Source organism: Pteropus alecto, unplaced genomic scaffold, assembly GCF_000325575.1.
Source record: "Pteropus alecto unplaced genomic scaffold, ASM32557v1 scaffold270, whole genome shotgun sequence".
Classification (NCBI taxonomy): Eukaryota; Metazoa; Chordata; class Mammalia; order Chiroptera; family Pteropodidae; genus Pteropus; species Pteropus alecto.
In genome coordinates, this window is record NW_006430735.1 from 6,216,856 (window position 1) to 6,240,359 (window position 23,504).

A 23,504-nucleotide genomic window follows, 5' to 3' on the forward strand; every position below is an offset into this window, starting at 1 on the left:
AGCAGGAACTTGTGGTGTAGCGGGCCTGCCCTCCCCACTCATCCTCCCAGTGGCTGTCCCAACCATCACGTCCTTTGCGGCTTTCCTTAATTTCACTGTGCTAATAACATAACCCCTTGATTTACTGGATTACCTGAAAAAGAGGAGAAGCTCTCTACACCAAGAGGAAAATATTTTAACTTGTCAGGAAAGAACCTTTGAAAAGCTTCTTTGAAAATTTTCTTTCAACTCTCTTTTAGAAAATGTCCCCGTGCTCTTTCCCAGAGCAGCAGAGGAGTCTTGGAGGTCCCCTGGTGTGGAAGACATGAGGTTAAGGGAGGGACTAAAAAATCAAGGGGCAGGAACTGTCTCCTGGAAAATGTTTGATCACCAGTGTGGGGCTGGTCCTCGACCTGGTTGGGAGGAGTGCTTGGTGGGCAGAGCAAATGTGGCAGTCCAGCATTCACCTAACAGTCAGGTGAAAAGACAGAGGTCCAGAGGAGCTTGGAGAAGGGGAAAGGTTTGGGCAAACCCCAAGCTCTTCCTAGCACAAAGAGCCCAGAAGGAAGCCTGGCCTTCATCCCCTGTCAGGAGCAATGGGGTCTGAAGGCCTGAGGACTGGCTCTTAAAACAGACTGTGCAGGTAGCCAGGACTCCAGAGACTGGTGAGCATGATGCGTCACTCAGTTGGGTAGCTTAATTACTTCCCCTGATGTTTCAGTGGTGACTGTAAGTATTTGAAAGAGTTGCTGGTTAAATAAACTGGTCCAGAAGAGTTAACATTTTGAATATATGTCACCCTCCTGGAAATTACTGTTAATAATGCCACCTGTGCGTGATTCCAGATGATGCATCCACTATCTGTATCGTCAGCACGTTGCCTTCAGTGTTATCCGAAGCTCATTCTGATGCCTCCTTGCCAAATAAGGATGTTGACACACCTGCCTTATTGACCTAGTGTTCTCTAGTACAGCAGTAAAAAGCAAGTCTTGGTTTAGGCTGTGACAGAAGTGTGTGTTAGAGGATATACTTGCCTCTCTGGGATTTTGATGAATCTTAACTGTAGCTTAAGGGAGTCATAAATAATACTGTGGGAGGGGAGGAGTTAAAGTTCTAGTAAGAGGGTGGCTGATCGCTGAGATGTGTCTCAGGTGCCTAGAGGTGCAGTGCAGTCTGTAGCCCCTAAGGAAAGTCATTCTGGGGTGGAGAAGCAACACAGACAATCGTCAATAGGACATATTTGGTAGAGATGGAAAACACCGGAATTCCAGCACCCTGGGCAGAGAGAAGGTGAGGGGCTTAGCCGGTGTGTGACTTTTGTCTGTGTTTGTGGGACTAGAGATTACAGACAAGCTGAGGAGGGTAAATTAAGTCTAAAAATAAAAGAGGGTACACAGGGACATAGGCATAGGGTTGGGGAGAATTGAAGCCCGAGAGTATTGATGAGTCTGAGAAATTAGGACTCATTAATTAGTAACATCTCCTAACGAGGGCTTCAGCATGCATCGTAAGGATGGCAGCACTGTCCACAACAGTCTGTACCAGCGTCATGGCATTCCATATGCCTCTTGCAAACTAATGGTAATGATAACTTTATTCTTTCAAGCATCTGTGCTAGGTTTTTACTGCCCGAGCCCTGGATGTGGCTGCAGGTCCCAGCCTCTCTGTAACCCAGGCTTCCCTGTCCTTGCTGCTCGTTGGTGCACCGGGCACCAACATTCTACCATCTGGCATTCTTACCATCGTAAAATCACCTTCTAGCTCGGAGTGGGGGTGGGTAACTTAGAAGAAGCTTCTTTTAGATGAGAAATGGCATGAGAGTGTTCTTTGGTCTTCCAACAGCATGGCCAGGTCACTTTGCGTGTTGCCAGAATGTGTGATGGAAGCAGGGGGTGCAGGGACAAAGCCAGGCTCTGTGGCCACCACGGGGGCATCCCAGGCCTTCTCACCACAGCTGTTCTCTCTCTCTCTTTCTCACAATAGAGTGTTGCAGAGGATAACAGAATCTCTTTGAGTGACTCTAGTGGCATATGGGACGTTGGCTTCGGACCCTTGGTAACACACCTTGCTGCGTGGGATGATGATGACTCAGAGAAGAAAGAGGCCTGAGGTCACACTCACCTACCTCCTCTTAGCCACAGCAGGCTGCTTTGCTAACCTGAGTGAGTGCTGTCCTTTCCTTTTTCAGCCTGTCCTTCTTGGAAGAACACTGTGCCCCTAATGGGAGCAATGTGCATCTGCAATAACCTTTTCAAAAGCCCTTTCTCTTTGGGGATTTCAAAGAACACTTCATTCCCATTGGCCTTTAGGGACACACTCAATAATACAGGAGGAGAAATGATCTCGACAACATTGTATTGGTTTTATTTGGGTACTTTAATCATTTCCATTATATATCAGAGGAGGAGGAGAAGGAATACTAATAACTGCCTTTTACTGGTAACTTAGGTGAGATTATGGCAGGAAGTTCACGTCGTTTATAAACTTCATATCAACTCTATGAGACAAGTATTATTAGCCCCATTTTACAGATAAGAAGTTGAGACTCAAGAAGGCTAAAGTCACGTGGCTCGGAAGCGGTGGCACTGGGATTCAGACGCAGGTGTATCCAGCTCCTAAGCCTAAGCTCTTGCCTTTATACCGCACTGCCATTCCCGCATACTCTCTGGGGACAAGGGCAGCTCGGGGAATGGACCTAAGGACAGAGTTCTTCAGGGAAAGATCACCTCTGGGCTACTCAGCTCTGAAAGGCTGAGTGCTGTGCTTCTAAAAAAAGTCGTGCTAGTTTCTTGGGGGTGTCACTTCATTGCCGCATCCTTGTTCTTCCTCCAGATGAGCTCCCTCAGGTCACTGTCCAGCCTTCTTCCACGGTCCAGAAGCTTGGAGGAACGGTGATCCTGGGCTGCGTGGTGGAGCCCCCGGGCATGAATACCACCTGGCGCCTGAACGGGAAGGAGCTGAATGGTTCAGATGATGCTTTGGGCGTCCTCATCACCCATGGGACCCTCGTCATCACTGCCCTCAACAACCGCACTGTGGGACGGTACCAGTGTGTGGCCCGGATGCCCGCAGGGGCCGTGGCCAGCGTGCCAGCCACTGTGACACTAGCCAGTGAGTGCCGCTCTTTTGCCCCTCTGCCGCAGTACAGTCTCTGTTCCTGTCTTTATTCTCCCCCTACCCCTCACCATTCATACCCCTTCTCATTAGTGTTACCATAAAAGAGGTTTTCACCATTGAAATTCTAAACCAGAGCGTGGTAGCTGCCTGACAGTCCCCAGTGGCGGGGGACCATGTGCCCTCGTGGAGTGTCTGCGGTGAGTGGGAAAGAGGGGAACTCGCTGTGGTGGGACTGTTTCTGTGGGCCCCACAGCTGGGCCGCGCCACGCCTTTCTACACGGTCACTCTGTGGTTTTAGGTGTGGTCGCGCCAGTGGCTCGGTGTCCCCTCCATCCTGCACTCTCTGTCCTCACCGTGGTTGCAGTCAGAGCATTTACGGGGCTATGTGTGGTCTGAACAGAGTCTGCCCATCCCACACGGGGCCTCCTGCCTCTCTGTGAGGGGCAAGCGTATTCCAAATGCCTGGGATATAAACAGTAGACACAATGAAAAAGAAACTGTGACTAAGTGCTAAAGAGAGGAGAAAGAGGAAGAGATTAGGTGACAGTTTGGCCCAAGGAGGCTGCCAGAAGAAGACTCCATACTACTCGTGCACTTGCCACTTGGGTCTGCCGTGGTGCTCAGGCACGACACACATTATCTGATTTTATGCTCATTCTTCATATGAGAAATGAGACCTGCCTGATTAAATAAACTTCAGAAGGCTGGAGAGCACCCCCAAGACCCATTCTTACGGACTGAGTCTGTAGCTGGGAAATATTAAGACTTATCTCCCCTTCACTGGAGCCTGAAGTGTGGGGAATAAGGAAGCTTGTTGAGACTTTACTAGTGTTTGGATTTAAACTGTGAGGAGATCTCCTGAGCTTGTTCTCCTGTGACTTAGCAGTACCCCCTTCTCCCTGAGAGCCCTGCTTTGGGTTTCCATGTCACCACCACCATCACTCTTTTAGGTGATATGATTTCTAGGACGTTGGCAGCCCTTAGGTTATGGGTCATGCCTAAGGCAGCAAACTTCTGAAATGCTCCTCTTTCACAGTCAGCTGGGGTCCCTGGCTGTGTGAGACGTGAGTCCTGGGAGGAAAGTGGTGAAAGATGGGGAAGCAGAAAAGCAGGGGAGAAAAGACCTTTCTCTGCCCTCTGGATTCCCAAATGGACGTCACTCAATGGGAGATTAGAGACCAGAATAGAGGCTACTGACAATATTCCTGTTTTCGTGGGAAACAGTGAAGCAGCCCTGCCCTTTTCATAAAGAAAGGGGAAGCGGATGGGTCCCCAGGAATCTCCCTAGGGGGCCAGGCAGAGCTGGGAAGCCTCTTAGAGCCCCACCCCCGCCCACGAGAAGCACTTTCCTTTGTGGCAGAAGGAGTTCCCATTGAATCTGAGTGGTGGGCCTCTGGGGTACAGGCCCTGGGCCGCCAGCTGGCCCTTCCCCGCCCCACCCCAGCTGTGCTCGTGGGTGGGAGGAGGATGCTAGGGGACTTGGATGAGGAGGGCTCAGCTCATACTAAGGGCTGAGGACAGAGCTATACTTCCTACCATCATAGTTCTCTTATATTTTTTAATTACAATTTAAATTACATTATAGAAAGTTTAGAATATATAGAAAATAATGTCTCTCCTAAGCCTGCTAGCATCACACACTTGCCGTTATCATTTTGGAGTATACCCTTCCAGGCTTTATCCGTACCCGTATTTCTACTGTTGTAATGATACTACTGAATGTAGTTTCTACCCTCGTTCTCTCCCCCTTGACATGGTACGATAAGCCATTTCCATTGGTCATATGACCATATTTACTTTTTTACTGAGCATAAACTGCATCCAGTAGAGCCCACAAAGTACGTTGTTAAGTGAACAACCTGCTGGTTTTTCTTATGCGTACATGGTGTAACCATCATGCTGCAGGTTTCCTCCTGCCCCTTCCTAGTTAATCTACCCCCACCAGAGCAGGCTCATCCTTGCTAAAGTCCCTAAAACATCCCTAAAACGTCCCTGAGCGTCTCTGCCGTAACGTACTGAACCCTTTCCTATTGCTGGTTAATTAAGTTGCTTTCAGTTGTTCATTATTACAAATAAGGTGTGCTTTTTAGCAACATTTGTGCCTTTAAAAGGTATCGCTGCTTATCTAGGAAGGAGAGTTCATCTGCAAATGGTCAGCACGTGTCTGTGAAAGCTCAAAAAGCTCCATAACCATTCAGTTGGTCTAATTAGAAGCCAGGCTGAACCTTTTATTGTTTGGAGGAAGGGAGAGTTGGAGAGGAGAAGATTTATCTTGGATCCCACCTCCTAATTCAAGGTGTATCTGTATGAGGAGAAACAATTTATAGCTTTATTTTTAAAAAATTCCTGGCCACTTCTTTCTCTGGTGCTTGAAGGGATCTGCAGTTGGCAGTGAGGACAAAGAGAAAGGTTTGGTTGCAAACCAAGAAGGCACCGTGAGAGAAGAAGGGGCTTGTACAGGAGCCAACTGAGTCTTGTTTGAAAGCCAAGAACTATTGGCGTGTCATTTAGACATGAATCAGAAGTGAAATGTTTGGGCCTGACTAGGCCGGAGAAGTTCTGGAAATCGAGAGAACAGGCTTGGAGGGGGTTGTGTCATGGGGACCGGGGAGTTTGTGGAGTGGAACTGCAGCCTCCCAAACTTGGAGGAGGCAGAGGGAAGGCGGGAGAGACTGGAAAAAGGGGTGCTGTCTTTGGGTTAATGCCATGGGGGATTTGGCCCAGACTCAGCAGTTAGATTAAGTTTCCGAAAGCACATTCCTGAGCAGAATGGGGGCTGTGTTTTGCTGGTTGGCTGGTGTGTGAGGGAGGCCGAGTGGTAGAAGGCATTACTAAAGGCACGGTCTGCATTTAGAGGCATGGCTGGGCACAGCGTGCTGGTGTGCACGCACACACACCCACACTCAGCACTTGAGACTTCCTTTTCCTCTGGCCTCTTCTGCATGCGTTCAGACGTTCATCCTCAGACAAAGCAGTTGCTGTGTGGCCTACCTGGCAAGACTCTGCCTCCTGCATCTTCGTGAACTGGAGAACGCCAGGAGCTTTCGATGATGGGGGCTAGGACCTGGCTTGAGGATTTGGGGTGTGGAGGAGGCCTCTAGCGGAACTTTCCTGGTTCAGACCTCTTTTACTCTGATGCTAGGGGGTGAGGGTTGCACTTGGACTTCACCCCTACCTGGTGACATCAGCTTCTGATCTTCAGGTAAAATGGAACCACCTGAAGAGTCTCATTTGTACACCCCTACCCTCTACTCCAGGTTGTCCTGGCCATGTGGGTTACGGCTGTCATGCTCTGTGGAGGTGCCCATCCCATTCTCCCCTGTGGAGAATTTTTTCCAGTTGAGCCTAAACTTTATTTGTGGTCAATCTCTCTTGCTGCTGATGCCTCACTTCAGACCACCTTGTGTAATTCTTGCTTTTTAAAATGCTTTTGACTTTATTCTCCTTTATTCTTCTACCTTTCTTTTCACAAGCTTTAAACCAAGAGGCAACCACTTGACATGGCTCAAATGTTCCCACTCTGTGCACCTGAACCAACAGCAGATCTTGCCAATGGACACCATATTCCTTCTCCTTAGACCCCGAGTCAGTCTTAGAATTGTTCTCACATGGCATAGGAAGTAATCACAACCAGTTCACCAGAGCAGGCATACAACGTGAAAGCTGTTTTCTATCCCTTACCTCTAATAATCTACCATCCAAATAATTATTCGTACATAATTCTCATTAACTATTTTCTATTTTTTTATTCCTTAATTCTCCCAATTATCCTATCATCCCTAGGTCCCAGCCAAGATTGGAAGTAAAATAGGTGGTAACTGAGTAATAATTTTATATCTGGGAATTTTAGCTGATGTGATGTTTTAAACTGATGCTGGTTTGAGAGCGGAGCTTTAACCCTTACGTAAGGCATTTAAGCACTAAGAGCAGGCACATGCTCCTAAATTATCCTCTCTGGCATCGGGGATCAGAAAGCAAGGCAGCCGACAGGATAGGAAGGAGTTTCGCTTTGGCAGCTGCCTCCCTGACTCTGACTTTGAGAAAAGGTCAGAAGGGGACAGGGGCCCTTCGCTACCTAAATTTAACCCATGAATTACGTGAAGAGACAAGTTAGTGTAATGGAAAAAAGTGAAAAACTGGAACAAAGACCCAAAGTTTGTTTTAACTCTGCTACTTTAAGAGTTAACGTGAGTTTGGGCAAGTCGCTTAATATCTCTGTGAAATAACTGTGAAATGAGCACAATAATAATTACATTATCAGTTTCATGGGCTTTTTGAGGATCAAATGAGAAAATATATGATAGTAATATTTCGAAGCCATTTATCAATTCCAGGCTTTATTTATTCACCCATTTGGTCAATAAACACTTGTAGAACATTTTCTTGTGGGAGTCTCTAGGTCCTCTGTCCAGCCCAACTCCATTCTGGGAGCAGCCCCTAGGAAGGTAAAGTTTCCAATCATAGCCAGAGCCAAGAGAGAAGAATGGCTGTTAGGAAGAGAAAACTAACCCATTTCTTGTGAATTTATTAGCTCCTGTATACACCTATTCTCTAACTCAGAGTCTCCCAGCTGCCTTTCAGAGCAGCCCAAAGCATCACTGTATTGTCATCACTGTAATGCACAGAGCTATCCATTTATGCCTCTGTTGGTTCCCTGCTGCTCATTCTTCCAGCCAGTCATTGGTTTGCACTGGCAGGCCGGGATGACCCTGGTTCTTACCACAATGAACTCCACAAACAGAAGCCATGTTTCTTTTTGCTCAGCTCCCCCTAACTCTGATTCCCATCAGACACTTCCTTAAGGTCTTCTAGGCTCTGACCCTGAACTACAACAGGCCATTAAGGACCACTGTAGGCATCTCTTTCTTAAACTATTTCTAGCTTCTTCTATCCCTGTTTTAGTAAAGGTTTTCCAGAAAAGCAAAACAAACACACACACACTAACACACACACACACACACTCTTACATATATACATACGGAGAGGAAGAGAAAGAAAAAGGAGAAAAGATGAGGGGGAAGGGAGAGATGGAGGGAGAGATCGATCGACTTTAAAGAATTGGCTCCCGTGATTGTGGAGGCTGGTAAGTCCACAGTCCTTAGGGAAGCCAAGCAAGCTGGAGAGTCATGTATCCCACTTAGGAAACAGCAAACCATCCATTCTCCACCGAGTTCAATATTTGGATGTTTTAGAGATTGGTGTCCTGAGAATTGGGAAGTGTTTAGAATTCCCAGCAGCACAGAGAGACCTAGTCCCTGCTATTGAAAGTCTCATAGTCCAATGGAGAAGATGGACCGAAGTAACACGTTAGCCATGAAGCAAGCCAGGACCATGAGTTGCTTCACAGAGATGAAAACAGATTTTAGTGAGAGTTAAAGCTAACAGTGAGTTCAGACGAACAGTGATTCAGTTTGGGGGACTGAGGAAGACTCAGAGTTGAGCCTTGAAGAATGTGTGGGGGATAACCTTTATCTCTAATATTTTGAATCCTCACATACCTTCCTCAGACCTTCAACAACTAAATTCGGCTCTCAGCATTGTATACTTAGACCTAAGTGTAGTGTAGTTTCTGAGATGGTGCAGATACTACTACAGTGAGTTTAATTTTTAATGAGGTATTTCTTTGGTGAGTTCAGTCAAATCCTGAATCTAGCCACCAGGTGATTATGTCTCTCTTGCTACTCATCCTGTTTCTCACTTCCCCCGCCTTGTTCCTCACTGTTTCTCATCTCTGCCCTTTGGGAATTACATTTTATGATTAAGAAAGGACACCTTAGAGTGTTTTTTCCAACACCAACTCTCTCCCTCAGTCTAGTTCAGTCAGCCAGTGACTCCTTGACAAAACAGGAAGGAACCATTTATTCTAAATTGGAAAAACATTTGTTGTCAGCTTGGATATCTCAGGGAATCCTGTGCAAGCCTTTTGCTTTGCGATGGTGGGAAGAAGTGTTGGGGGAAGAAGGAAAACACAGGTGGCTTCCTGAGCTGCTCCAGAAGGGGAAGGGAGTCTGCAGCTGAAAACTGGGGCTGGAGGTGCCAGGCGGAGTGGGAGTCTACTTTGCCGGGAGAGACAGACAGTTCCATATGAGGGTAGTTGAAAAAAACTAGCTTTAGCTTAAAATTTAGCTGCTTTGTATCATAAGTTTTGTATGTTTTACTTTGCCAGTTGGACAAGAAAATTATTGAGAGCTCAAACCCAAAAGGTGCTAAACAACTTAAAATCTAAATAGGAAATGACTAAGGAATACCTTATAGCTTTAGGCCAAAGTCACATTAACCCTTTCTGTTTTCCACTGGATACAAGCAGAAATTAACACCTCACAAGAATTTCCCCCCATATTCTTGTGAAATTTTCAGATGACACTGGCAATGCTAATCTCATCATACCTAGAGCGAGGGCCCAGACAAATGCATGGTGTAAACTCTGCTCAGGGTATCTGAGCAGCAGGTGTCTGCCCTAAACAGCCAGGGTTCCAATTCTCTATATAGTAATGGTCAGTATTTACCAAAGAATGACCTCAGGTCCATGGTGCATCTTCTACCAAGTACACGCTTAGAACTCTTAATGCACCCCACTCTTTTTTCTCCTTAATATATTCTTTGCGCACAGAACCATATGTTAAATAAAATCCTAGGTCCATTTTCTAAGGTAAGGGGAGGACCACCTAGTATGTTAAACAATTATAGATTCAGTACACCAGAGCACTTCGAGAAGCCTTCTGCACGAGAAGATGAGAGAAGGATTATAGCAGTGCCCCCTTATCAGAGATTTTGCTTTCCATGGATTTAGTTACCCACAGTCAATTGCAGTCCAAAAATATTAAATGGAAAAATTCTAGAAGTAAACAGTTTGTAAGTTTTAAGTTGCACACTGTTCTGAGTAGTGTGATGAAATCGCATGCCATCCCACTCTGCCCCGCCCTCAACATGAATCATCCATTTGTCCAGCGTATCTACACTGTTAGCCACTTAGTAGCCATCTCAGTTGTCAGATCGACTGTCGCGGTATTGCAGCGCTTGTGCTCAAGTAACCTTTATGTTACCTAATAATGCCACATTCATTTGGCCTTTATTACAGCATATTGTTATAATCATTCTATTTTATTGTTAGTTATTACTGTTAATCTCTTATTGTGCCTCATGTATAAATTCAGCTTTCATAAATATGTATGTTCAGGCACGCGCCACTTAGCGACAGGGCTGCGGTCTGAGAAATGTGTTGTTAGGTGGTTTCATTGTTGTTCGAACATCAGAGTGCACTTATACAAATCTAAATGATGTAGCCTACTACACACCTAGGCTATGTGGTATAGCCTATTGCTCCTAGGCTACAAGCCTGTACCGCATGTTACTGTACAAAATGACATGAGATTAAGTCAAGCACAAGAGAAAATAATGCAATCAAGACACGTATGAAGTTGCTGCTGGCGTAATACAGCATACTGTTTATAGGAAACTTTTTAATTAATAGAAAAGAGTATACTGTAACATAATGAAAAGTATGGTAAATACATAAACCAGTAATAGTCATCTATTATCATTATCAAGTATTATGTACTGTACATAATTGTATGTGCTATATGTCTATACACCTGGCAGCACAGGTTTGTGTACACCAGCATCACCACAAACACAGACTCTGTTGTGCTGTGACATGACAGCTACAGTGTTGCTAGGAGACAGGAATTTTTCAGCTCCATTATAATCTTGTGGGACCTCATCACATATGCAATCCATCGTTGACTGAAACGTCATTACGCGGTACATGACTGTATAGGAAAAAACATCATATAGATATAGTTTTGTACTATCTGCCATTTCAGGCATCCACTTGGGGCTAGGTTATTGGAACGTGTCCCCCATGGATAAGGGGGGACTACCATAATTAGTTTGCTTGAAATCACTGGAATCCTTTAAAGAACATGATGTAAGATGATTCCTTTAAAATGAAAAAAGAGAAGAGCAAATGAGTCTCTTAAACCACGCCCCCCCCCTTTTTTCTGTGTGTGGAGAAGTTTAGAGATTTCTACTTTAACTTTGTTTTTAGACTTTCAACCATTTTTGACATCTGGTAATAACCCCCAAAACTATAGAACAGTGACTCTTTCCTGTTCAGATGTTCACATTTATGATAAAAGACTGTCTCTTAATAGTGAGGAAAAAAATGTAAGCAAAAGAAAAAACTTGCAGAGGAAAAAAACAGCACTTTTTTCCTATTGGGAAAATAGTGTTTAATTTTGAGTGACTATGCTTCTCTTCTACTCAAAAACATTTGAAGACTCCAAGAATCACAGAATAAGACTCAAGTCATAGCATGATAAACTTAAGCCCATCTCTGAGCCCCACCTCCCACTCTAGACCCAGCAAACTTTGCTGTTTTCTCAGTTCATTGAACAATCTCCCCTTGTTTTTGGAATGGTCCTTCATCTGCCTGTAGCATCTTTTTATAACCTTCCCCAGAAAGTTCCCAACTCCCTTGGGTTAATGACTTTCTTCTCAGTTTTCAAGACTCAGGTATCTTCTCCTCTAGGAATCTTTTCTCAACCCCCTCAACTTCCCAAGTGTCTGGAGTAGGGTCTGGTCTTCAGCTTCCATGCCATCCTGGGTTTGTTACGATAGCCCTCGATAGCCCTCTCCTGCCGTGGCTTCATTGCCTGGAGGGCAAGAATGTTGCCATTCATCGCTGTGACTACACTGCTCTGTGCAGGGCCTGGCACACAACAGGCCTTCAATGAATGTCTAAAAAGAGGAAGACTCCAGATAAAATGTGTGTGAAGCCTGAAAGATCAAAAAGGGCATGCAGAAGGTGAACAAAGTTTTCTTCACCAAGCCTGATACTTTAAAAGTTTTAATGAAGTAAATAAGAAAGGACGAAGAAAGAGCTCGGGACATAAACAGGTTAAAGATACAAAGAGATTCAGGAAGGGTTTAGAAAAACTGATGGATGTGAGAAGCATAAAAGGCTCCTTAAAAGAAACTGAGATGTTCAGAGAAAGCTTTGGAACCTTTGGAACTTTTGGAAGGAGATGCCAGTAAATGTGGCTCCATGTCCTAACAGACACCTCAGGGGGGACACTGTCAGAGACGGTGGGTGGATGGCATCGGTAACCACCACTGCTTTAAGAATACATAGTTCCCACTTGTGTGAGCAGAAAAGTGGGAATCCCTGTGGGCCCACTGGCCTTGGGATGGTGCCCTGCCTCTCCCAATTCAGTTTTTAAGGGTGTGCTGAAGTACTCATCTCCATTCTTCCTCTGAGCGCCTTGGCCTCCCTTTTCTCTCCTCTCTCTCTTCCTGTACAAGCTGCCTGGCTGCCAGAGATTGTGCCAGGATCCAGCTCTGGCTCTGATGAGTCCAGACCACCAGGATTCACATTAATTTTCCCATTGCTAAAGTTTATAGTTTATATTGGGTTGATCAGAAAAATATGTGTGATGTGGGTTGCTGGCAAGTAAATCTTTTTTTTCCTTCTTTCTTTCTTCAGTGTATTTTTTCAAACCATTTCATTCCTTCATCTGGTCCAAAAGCAACTCCTCAGTTCTGCTAATCAGCCCTACCTCATAGCAGTACTGAAGTCAGATAAATGAGATGGTCTACAGACATCTTCTCTGGTCATCTGGCTGCCAGACTCAGTGGAGACATGGCTCCCATCCTTGATTGGTCTTCAAGGATTAATCACATTTCTCATTTTCTTCTTATGTCTTTTTTTTTTTAATATCTTAATTGGTTCAAGCCAAGAAATTCCTGAAGCACAAGGCCACTTTATAGCGATTTACTGACATTGCAAACTAGGTTATTTTTATTTTTCCTCCTTTTCCCTCTTACACTCCTCTCTTCATGCCCTGTCTCCTCTCCTGCCCACCTCTTGTCATGACTTTGATCTTTTGCCCTCATCTCCCTGGCTATTTAATCTCTTCTCATCCTCAGCTTTCTACCGCTTTGCAAATTTTGGTACAAATCCTACCTTAACTCAAAGGAAAAGAAAGAAACACAAGATTTAACAAGTAATGTGTTTGGCATCTGCAAAAGTTTTTTTCCCCATGGAAACTTTTTTATTATTATTATTGAAATAAAAGAGAGTGTGCCTTGTTTTCATCAGAAAGTATGTTTGAGAAATTTTATGTCATGTTTCCATGGCTGTCAGGAGAGAGTTTTGGAGCCAAAATTACTTGTGCAATTGAACAGGCAGAAAAAAATCCCAAAGAGAGCAAACATATTTACCCACTCTCCCTGCCTGCGAAGGAAGGAGCAGTACTCACTCTGCCAACTCCCTTTCTACATTTCTCTGGAGATCGAAGTGACCTGACGTAGGGTGGAATGCTGGTGGAGATGGTAGGGACTATGTTTGAGGACTCTTCTGAATTGTTATGTGCTGTTTTTATCTGTCTTGTCTATTAGTCTAAAGCACCTGGTGATTAGGATCAATGTCTTTGTCTTCTTGGTATCTTCTGCAATGCCTGGCATAATAGAGTATTCTTCAGCTAATGAATGAATCAGTGCTACCTGGAGGGATGGTATAGTGCTGAACGCTGACTACAGAATATCTTGATTTTGCCCAGTTTTGTGGGCTACAGTTGGGTTTGGTTTCAGTGATCTGTGTGCCAGGGCTACAGTCTGGCAAAAGGCTTACTCACTACCCAGACTGAGCGGTTTCTGAGATGCTTGCACATCCCACAGCAAACCCCATCCACTCACCAGGCACCAGGGGTTCTGACCTAATGAAAGCACCATAAAGTTCCAGCCTTCATTCCACTTCTGTAATTGATTTGCTTGCAGAGCACTTTATTTCAGAGGACTAATCTCGAGGTCATGCCAAGCCATGGTTCCTCAGGTGATTTTGTGGTGGAGAGCAGTGTGGTGATTCTCTGCCCATTGGTGAAGCAGTGTGGGGCAAAGGAGAACCTCTGCACTGCAAGAGGCCACATAGGTCGGCAGTGCCAAGGACACTTCACCTTCTCTGGCTCCACCTCCAAGTCCATCTGTAGTGAGCCACAGGCTCTGCCAGAAAAGGTTCTTAGGAACTTTGCTCCCCTTGTACCTCTGCCATCTTTCAAAAAGGAACTAAGAGGCAGGGAAGGGCTACGGGATCAACATGCCACTGAGGAGTGCTCCATTAGAGCAAAGTCTTTCTGTCCTTTGTAACATTAGCCATAGATGCAGCAAGCCACCAGAAGGACAAGTTGAGACCTGGATGCCATGAGAGGTAGTGAGTAGAATTATCAGTCAGCCCAGAAACTTGCTGATGGCAGTGAGGCTACTGAGCCATCCCGGCAGCATTGCCAAGGGAGCCCACTACTGTGTCCCCACAATTTGGTAGATCCCATCCAGACCTCAGCAGATGAGTGCAGACTTGTCTTGTGATTCCTGAGAACAGACAGGAGGGGAGGACAGGACGGTCTATATGTGAGAAATGCCTGGATGGGTAGAAAGCCAGTTTTTTTTAAGCATTCAGCTGAGCTCATGGAGATGGGGATGTGGTAACTCAATGCAGCCTCCAGCCAAACGTGCTGTCTTACTTAAACACAATTAAACTTTGATTTACAGCCTAAGTGAGGACTCAAGAGAAGAGGTTGGAATGAGAAATCGCCTTGAATGTGATTAAATTTATAGATTACACTGGGGGCATTCTGCTAAAGTACAATGCACCCTGTAACTGGATGTGTAAATTCTATGAAAATCGGGGGAATGGGCCTATAATTAAGATTTCACAATCTTACGTTAAGAGAATGCATAAACATACACCAAAGTTTGTAATTTAGTTCATAGTTCTACTGAGCCTTTTATTAAATAAAGAAAGTTTTGAGGCTAGAAGGTGGTAAGAAATTCAAAAGGGGCTCAAGATAAAACTTACCAATTTGTAGTGTTGCATGTGATCTTGGTGATGGCAGCAACACTCACATGCTTCTAAATGTCTTTTACTTGCCTTTTTCCCCACCTGGCCAAGAAGGTAGGTGCCTGATGGATCTTATAAATGTGAAGAAGAAACATAGAATACATCACATGATTTGCGTCTGAACAAATCCCTGTATACTATGTATCCAAGGTCCTATGGAAATGATATATCAAAAGATATGTGTTCCCTTAAGAAATTGAGCCGGGTTCTGTTTTGAGCCTGAACTATTATGAGCTTTCTTAGGAAGTACAAAGTACTTTGAGAAGGAATGTCAGTAAACTCCAAGATGGTGCCAGTGAGCAGGGCTTTTGACCCACCAACAGCTGAGAATCAAGAGCGATCCTATTGGGATTTGATTAGTAGAGACAAGTTAATAAAATAACTGGAAGAATACACAAAGAGAGGGTATAAGAGGGGTCTGAGAGAAGGTAAGAGGATTAAAGCTGCAAAAACATTCTGCTAATGGATTTCTCAAACACACCAGCCAACAGGCCAGGGCAGGTGTCCTGTCAAACCATTTCCCCATGAAACTTGATCCATCATTCTACATCGAGGCCTGCTAACCCCATTTGTCACTGAAAGGCCCGCCCCTGATTCCCACTGAGGCTCCCTGAGCAGCCCAGGAACTGGCCAGGAAACCGCCTTTGCAGACAAAGAGGCCTGGGAACAGGCTGGTTTCCTTCACATGCAGCCAACTGAATCTCTCTGCATCTGCCTCTCCTGATGGCGGATGGGGCTGTTATTGATCATGAAGTTTCCACCCCTCCCTGGCCTCCTTCCTGCCTAAAAACAGTAGAAAAGGAGGTACTCTGATTTTCAAATCACTTCATTACTCTGCCTTTGATCCCTTAGTGAAACTCAACTTTTGCTCTAGCAGCCAAATTGGGAGTATTTGTCTAGTGAAGCAAAAGCTAAGGCTTAAGCTTAGGCGACACAAGGAGGGGACAGGGCCAAGGACCAAACTGCTAATTATTTGTTTTGAAGCCAGGAAGGCTCGCCTGCCAGTCGGCCCTTATGGGGAGCCGGGTGCCCAGCTGGGGTGTCCTTGGTCCTGCCTGCATGGGCTGTTGTGCACATGTTGGCATCACAACAGAGGAGAGGGACTGTCTGGCCACATGGCTGACCGGTGCCCAGCTTTGCACCGCCTCTACTGCACAGCCTTCTGTGTCTAGCCCAACAGTTGTCAGTGCAGAAGGAGCCGTGAAGGGCTTATGGGGGCACGATGTTTCTAGTAATGGGTGGGTAAGGTGGGTGCCTGGAGGAGTGCATGCTCCCTGCCTGGATAAGCTGTCAGTTACCACAGGGCAGGAGCCCAGGGCCGTTAAGATAGAGATGGCATTCTGATGCCAAAGTCCTTCTGGTTGCTCATATCTCTCTTGCAAAATGTTCTGTTAGGTTTAAATGTATTCTTGCTCGAGGCAAATTTCCTTGGAATGAGGCAAAGAAAAGGGGGAGGATGGAAAAAAAAACAAAACCCTCATGGTAGTGTACTTTTAGATTCATTGGACCATCGAAAAGAGTGCTTCTCAGTGATGGAGGAATTTTCCAGATGCCCTTGAGCTTTGCGCTGAGCCTCCTGACTTGGCAGGTACAGTGTGCACTATGCTGAGGGGATTAAAGCCTTTGCGCTGTTTAAGTGAATTGCTTCTGAAAGCAGTTAGCAATATTAAGCTACATGTTGAGCACAGGCAATCCACCCTTTCCCACAGTCCATATCTTCCTTCTGAGAGAAAATGCATGTAATGATTTGGCTGAGAGGCTCCGCCAGGACCAGGCTGTGTAATTTGTGGAGCCCAGTGCAAAATGAAAATGCAGGGTTTAAATGTTAAGAATTTCAGGATGGTGACAACAAAGCATGAAACCAAGCAATGGCCCCTTCCAAGCAAGGGGCCCTGTGCAGCTGCACTGGTTGCATACCCATGAGGCTGGTCTTGGTCTCAGCCTTCCAAACTATTCATTCAACAGGATTTAGAAAGCATTTGCTATATCCTGAATACCAGGCAGTGGGGCTTGGGTTGGGGGTATGGAGTGCAAAATTAATAGGCTGCCTATTAGAAATTTTTATAATTTAGTTAGGGTCAGATATCACACACACAAAATTAATGACAAGAAAATTCTTTAAAAGCCCATTAGGCCCTACGGTCACCCAAAGGAATCCATGAGAGATCTCACATTGACCCACAGGCACCACTTGGTCATCCTGAAATGGGGCAATAAAAATGAATTGGGTAATCAATCCGTCATTTTTGCCACACCACTCCATGAACAGCATGTATTTCTTACTCCACATTTATTAAACCTATTTTACCTTTTTCCTATGACTCTGAAAGTAACATTCTCAAAACATTCTATTTTCAAAATAGCCACACTTAGATAAAAGGTTTGAAGAAAATGTATTGTGCTAGGCCCTTATCCTTGAGATCATGATGTAGACCAAACTCAACTAGGAAATTTGAGTTAGCAGGCGACATAACTGGGCATCTTGTACCTGACTGAGAGGCCCAGCTCCAAGACATTCATTCAGTCATTCAACATTTACTGAGCCTTTACTTGGGCCAGGCCCTGGGTAAGGTTTAGAAAACATAGATATGAAGGAGATTCGGTCCCTTCCCCTAAAAAGTTCACAGTCTGATATCGTAATCAAAGGGACAATGATCCTTTCATAGAAACAAAAGGGCTCTTCTGCTTGGCTTGACTGAGAGCTTCTGGAAAGTCCATTAAGTGAGAACCTCATGACCTCACTGAGTGCCTCCTTCACCAGGCTCTCCTTTGGTGACAGTAGTTTGTTTTTGGTAATCATCTCTCCTGTGATAAACCTGACCTCCCCCGCCCCATCCCTGCTCTTGTTGCCTTCTCTGGGTCTCCAGTGGAAATAACACAGGCAGGTGGGGGCTTGTAGTGGAATCACAAGCTCTGATGGTATCAGTTCTCAGTTGCTGAGCAAAATTTGGTGCAGTCAGCATTCAGTGAGATCGCCTCCAGGGCATTTTCTAAGTACCTTTATGAAGAGAGTGGGTAAATATTTTCATCTCCCTTATCTTACTTTCCATTAGTTTTACTTCCTCTCAAGTTAAATTCAGCTGTAATTCTTGAACCAAATTTGGAATATCGTTTTGTTACACAAATGGCCCATTTTGTTCAGCAACATCAGTGGTTTGGCTCCTACAAAGAGAGTGTTGTTGTTTGGACTGTTGGATTGTTTGGGAAACGTCCTGCTTTCTTTCCAGATGGATGTCCATCCTCTCCCAGTTTAGATCCCAGTCTTCCTGACACCACGCCAAGCCTGGAAAGATGGCTGCCATGCTTCCAGAGACCCTCAGCTCCGCCATCATCCACTGCCATTAAGCCACACCAGGGAGATCCCTCTTTGCCTTTGAAAACCCTTACGGCATCCACAGATCCCCATTCCAGCTCTGAGAAAGGATTATCCATGACATGGAGTATAGCTCTTGGGTAGCAGGAATCAGCCTTCTGGTTATAACCATGGTTGGCAATTGAATGGTATCTTGGGCCTCTCACTTTTCACTGTGGATGTCTGAAAAGTACCAAGGGAGGCTGTTATTGACTGAACTAGAGAAAAGACATCAGCGTTCTCTTTCATTGTTCTCTTCAGATTCCTTTAGTTGAGCTGTGCCAGAAAATTTATACCTTGACCATGACCTGTTTTCAGACAGGTTCAGTAGGGCCAATGGGCCTAGCCACCTAACCCCCATGTCTCAGTGTAATAGAAGAGGCTGGTCTGTATCACAGGCACCTCCTGATGGAATTCTCTGCATCAGGAGTCCCCAATCTCCAGGCCACAGACCTGGACCGTGGCCTGTTAGGAACCAGGCCACACAGCAGAAGATGAGTGGTGGGTGAGCGAGCAAAGCTTCATCTGTATTTGCAGCCGCTTCCCTGTGCTAGCATCACCACCTCAGCTCCACCTCAGATCATCAGGCATTAGATTCTCATAGGAGCACCGGTCTCTGGTGCCAAAAAGGTTGGGGACCACTGCTCTACATCCACTCCCTACCCCCACAGCTTACATATACCAAGTTGAACTCCCATGCAGTGATGAAGGCCACACATTCCATTTTATATACTCTCATAGATGACGAAGGCTAGAAAAAGGACTCAGAGGACCCCCACAGAGCCCCCAGTATGTGAGGTTCTACAGCCGTTTATTATGACTAAAGACACCCAAGACACAAGCCACCTGGAAACACTGCATGCCTCCCCCATTGAGGCCCAACCAGCACCTTCCCTCCTCTCTACAGATCTCCAGGACTTCAAGTTAGATGTGCAGCATGTGATTGAAGTAGATGAGGGGAACACAGCAGTCATTGCCTGCCATCTTCCTGAGAGTCACCCAAAAGCCCAGGTCCGATACAGTGTCAAACAAGAATGGCTGGAGGCATCCAGAGGTGAGTGAGCAAGCAGGAGCCCAGAGCCCAAGGCCAGGAGGGAAGCTGGCTGCCTCCAAGCACTGGTTCCCAGCCCCACATCAGCATCTGACAGCCCTCTCTTCATGTTGATTAGCCGTCTTTGACCTTGGTATTTAGGCCATAGGATTCTAAAGGGATTATTATGGAGGTCTTCTGTCCTGTCATGAGGAATTTCTTCATCTTTTGAGGCCCTGGAAGATGTTGCTGAGCTGCCTCCATTTGATCAGGCCTCTCAGTACAGGGTTCCAGATCCTCTCCACTTGTGAGTTCCTGGCCCCGAGGCACACACAGGACAGCTGTCTGACAAACCCAGCCATTCCTGCAGCTGTGGGGTTCCCTGGTGGGAGGTGGAGCTCATTCCCACACAGCAGAGTATCCTTTTTAATGGAAGTTGAGTTTTCCCCTCTCTCCATTTTCCTGGTAATGCAGCTATCTCAGCTATCACAGCTTCCTGCTCAGGCCACAGTGGACACGACAGCTGGTCCAGGAGAGGCCAAGCTTTAGTCCACAGAGTTCCAGCAGAAAGAGGGGATTTCTCTTGAGACGAAGTCAGCTTCATCCACAACTGACCCTGCACTCAAACCTATGCAGACCCTACCTGACTGGACCTCACAACTTAAAATGTTACCTTTTACAATATCCTATAGATTTTTAAATATTTTTTATTTGCTTTTTCTGGTTATGAAAGAAATATGTGTTCATATAGAAAATACAGAAAAGAATTTTTTGAAAGGGTAAAAACCCTAATCCCACCCCTAAGAAATAAGTGGAAACTGAGAGAAGAGCATTGATCCCTACTGTCCCCAGAAGAAGCCTGGCAGTATCTCCTAGAGGAGATTTGCCCATCCCACAAGGATCAAGGGCTTTTCCCATTCCATCTGGCATTTACCTAAGCAGCTCAAACCTAGGGCAGCCCAGTGGCAGGCAGGCACCAGGCTCAATGAGCCCAGAGTACAGGGGGACACCATGACTCCCAAAGCAGGCTACCAGGAAGTTCAGTTACTGAGATGTCCAGCAGCTGTGAATCTGTCTCCTATTGAAAGAAGTTGAACACAGCCCTGGGGCACCACCGTCCTGGCACCCCTGGTCCAAGAGCAGATACAGCCTAGCAGGCCAGTGATGAAGAGGGATTCAGTGGCATCCATGGAGAGGGCGGTAATTGGGGCTTAGAATATTCATCCCTGGTTGCAGAAATTCAGTCGGGAGGTAGCTCAAAGCTGTGCCCATGACGGAGACCGATGGGAAGTTCTAAAGTCAAATTCCCTCTCTCCTTGTGTGAATGATTATGTCATTTCCCACATATGCAGCATAGGCCCTCAATCCTTACAGTGGCTCAGAGGCAGCACAGGTTGTCATTTTAGAAATGAGGAAACAAGTTCTACAAAGTTAATTACCTTGTCCAAGATCACACTGTTAGTACAGGGCAGATCCATAGCTTGAGTCCAGGTCTGACTGATCCCAAATCGGTGGCTTGTGTGAATGATTATGTCATTTTCCACATATGCAGCATAGGCCCTCAATCCTTACAGTGGCTCAGAGGCAGCACAGGTTGTCATTTTAGAAATGAGGAAACAAGTTCTACAAAGTTAATTACCTTGTCCAAGATCACACTGTTAGTACAGGGCAGATCCATAGCTTGAGTCCAGGTCTGACTGATCCCAAATCCTGCTCTTTCCACCCTACCCAGCTCTCTCGAAAGTATGAAATGCTCTTCCACAGACCTATGTACTAACAAGATGGGGTTAGTCAGCCAGCTGGTTTGTTAGCTGGTCCATTAGTTTCATTACCTGGCACTTCTGTCCCTTTGGGGAGAACAGCATTTTTGGTTTGGGCTTATTGGGACTCAGGTGAGCAGCCCCTGGCTCCTGCCCTGCCTGCCCCCGCTACCTTTGCGAGAGCTGTCAGGTACAGTCCTCTAGGCCCAAAATCATCCCATGTTCCCCACTTGTCCTTTTCTTCAGATAACTACCTGATCATGCCATCAGGAAACCTCCAGATTGTGAACGCCAGCCAGGAGGACGAGGGGATGTACAAGTGCGCCGCCTACAACCCAGTGACCCAGGAAGTGAAAACCGCGGGCTCCAGTGATCGGCTGCGCGTGCGCCGTAAGGGTCACGGGCTCCCTGATGGAGGGGGCGGGGCCTGAGGGGTGCCCCATCCCACAGTTTTTCTCCAAGGTTGGGGTGAAGGTCGCTGGACTCAGGCCAATAGGACATTGAGGACTAGATTCACATGTGGCTGGTTCTTCTCCAGCCAGCCCAAGTGCCAGCCCCTCACAGCCCTCCAGCCTGACTCAAGGAGGTGGCTATGCTTCCTGGTCACATCAGAGCACTGTGGGGGACATCCCCTTCTTCTTGCCTATTGAGAGCTTTCCTTCACTGTGTTACTTTCATAGTCGGGGATCAGTTGGAATACGTGGCACTAAGCCCCTGACAGCATATGCACAGAAAAAGATGATGGTGCGTTGGTGCCTAGATGAGGCCACCAGGGCCTTCCTTTTATGACGCCAGGCTGTGTCCACGCTGTCTGCACTGCTGAAGGGTGCCCAACACCTCCCTCTGATGAAAATCCATGGAGGCCCACACACTCCCTGTTTACGTGAAAACAGCAGCTACCTTTGCTGAGCACCTCCCATGTGCCAGACAGTTTTCTGGGCTCCCTGCGTGTCCAGTAAAATGACATCTTACCTGGAGTTAGGTTCTAAAGTTGGCACCAGAGGTGTATTTACCATAAAGTTAATGAAGCAAAGCTCACTCGCCTAATTTTGTATCTATAATTTTGTGGGTATTTTTTCTTAAAGAAGACCTCCCAAGTTATATGACTTTCAGGTTCTTATAAAACCTTATCTGCCCCTGGTTGGCACATGAAGCAAAATCACACATAGTCAACAGGTTCTATGAAGGTCCCTGAGGAAGGGGGCACATGGAGAGCAGCGTGCCATTCAATAAATTCTATGTGGTCTCTCCCCCCGCATTGAAAAAAGATGGCTGTTTCCTCAGCTGAGCACCCAGTGAGGTAGTTTATTTGCTTTGGAGGACCTCGCAGTTTGAGAAATGCACATCTTTAAACCATAGGTTTAAACCATAGGTCCTGCTCAGCTCAGCAAGACGCTTACTGTGAGATGCTTATGCAGTGGGAGACACCTGGGTACTGAGACCCATGGGTGGGGTTTGGGGGACACTGTATCCCATCTCATCCTTGGTCTTAGACTTCATTTACTGAATTCAAGTGAGGAAAATCACCTCCACCATGTAAGTTGTTTCTCTGTCCGCTCCCTCATCTTTCTCTCTTGGCCAGCACACATCGTTACCCAGACATGTGCTGTGTCCAGGATGCTATTCCACTGCTATCTCATTTCTTAACATAACAGCTCCCTGCAGGAGATCCTTGTCTCCCATAAGGAAACCAAGGCCCAGGGGAGTTAAGTAACTTACCCCACTTATCATAGGTCATAAGCTCCTAAAGGCTGTTTCATTCCAAATCCATGCCTTCTGGGCCTGCCTCCTGAGGCCGGGCCACCTGAGGTGGGACGGAGGGGAACCTCTGCACCAAGTCCTTGTCTCATGCATTGTCTTTCCCCTCCTCACCCCCGCAGGCTCCACCGCCGAGGCTGCCCGCATCATCTACCCCCCAGAGGCACAGACCATCATTGTTACCAAAGGCCAGAGTCTCATTTTAGAGTGTGTGGCTAGTGGGATCCCACCCCCACGAGTTACCTGGGCCAAGGATGGGTCCAGTGTCGCCAGCTACAACAAGACGCGCTTCCTGCTGAGCAACCTCCTCATTGACACCACCAGTGAGGAGGACTCGGGGACATACCGCTGCATGGCTGACAACGGAGTAGGAGAGCCTGGGGCAGCAGTCATCCTCTACAACGTCCAGGTGTTCGGTGAGTGTCTTCTGCAGACCTTCTCCTCCTTTGCCTTCTCTTTGGCCTGCATAGCCTTTCTAGAATCTCAAAACTGCAGACCGATAAAGGGTCACACGCCTTGTGAGTGGTCACATGCCAAACGAGTGATGGAGGAGTACTGAGAGAGGCAGAGACCCCTGGATCCCAGGGACTAGGGTGTAAGGGCCTGGCAGCTCTC

The 23,504-nt window shown here is 46.3% G+C and overlaps 1 protein-coding gene across 1 annotated transcript in view; it reads left to right on the top strand.

Annotated features, from left to right (window-relative positions):
* Nucleotides 1-23,504, top strand: part of BOC (BOC cell adhesion associated, oncogene regulated) — a 64,601-nt gene that overhangs the window by 27,320 nt on the left and 13,777 nt on the right. Inside the window, exons 2-6 of the mRNA XM_025051212.1 lie at nt 1,963-2,141; nt 2,812-3,090; nt 19,249-19,395; nt 21,378-21,521; nt 23,012-23,305. Of these exons, the coding sequence (XP_024906980.1) occupies nt 2,057-2,141; nt 2,812-3,090; nt 19,249-19,395; nt 21,378-21,521; nt 23,012-23,305 (949 nt within the window). The 5' untranslated portion in view covers nt 1,963-2,056. The remainder of the gene's footprint in view (nt 1-1,962; nt 2,142-2,811; nt 3,091-19,248; nt 19,396-21,377; nt 21,522-23,011; nt 23,306-23,504) is intronic.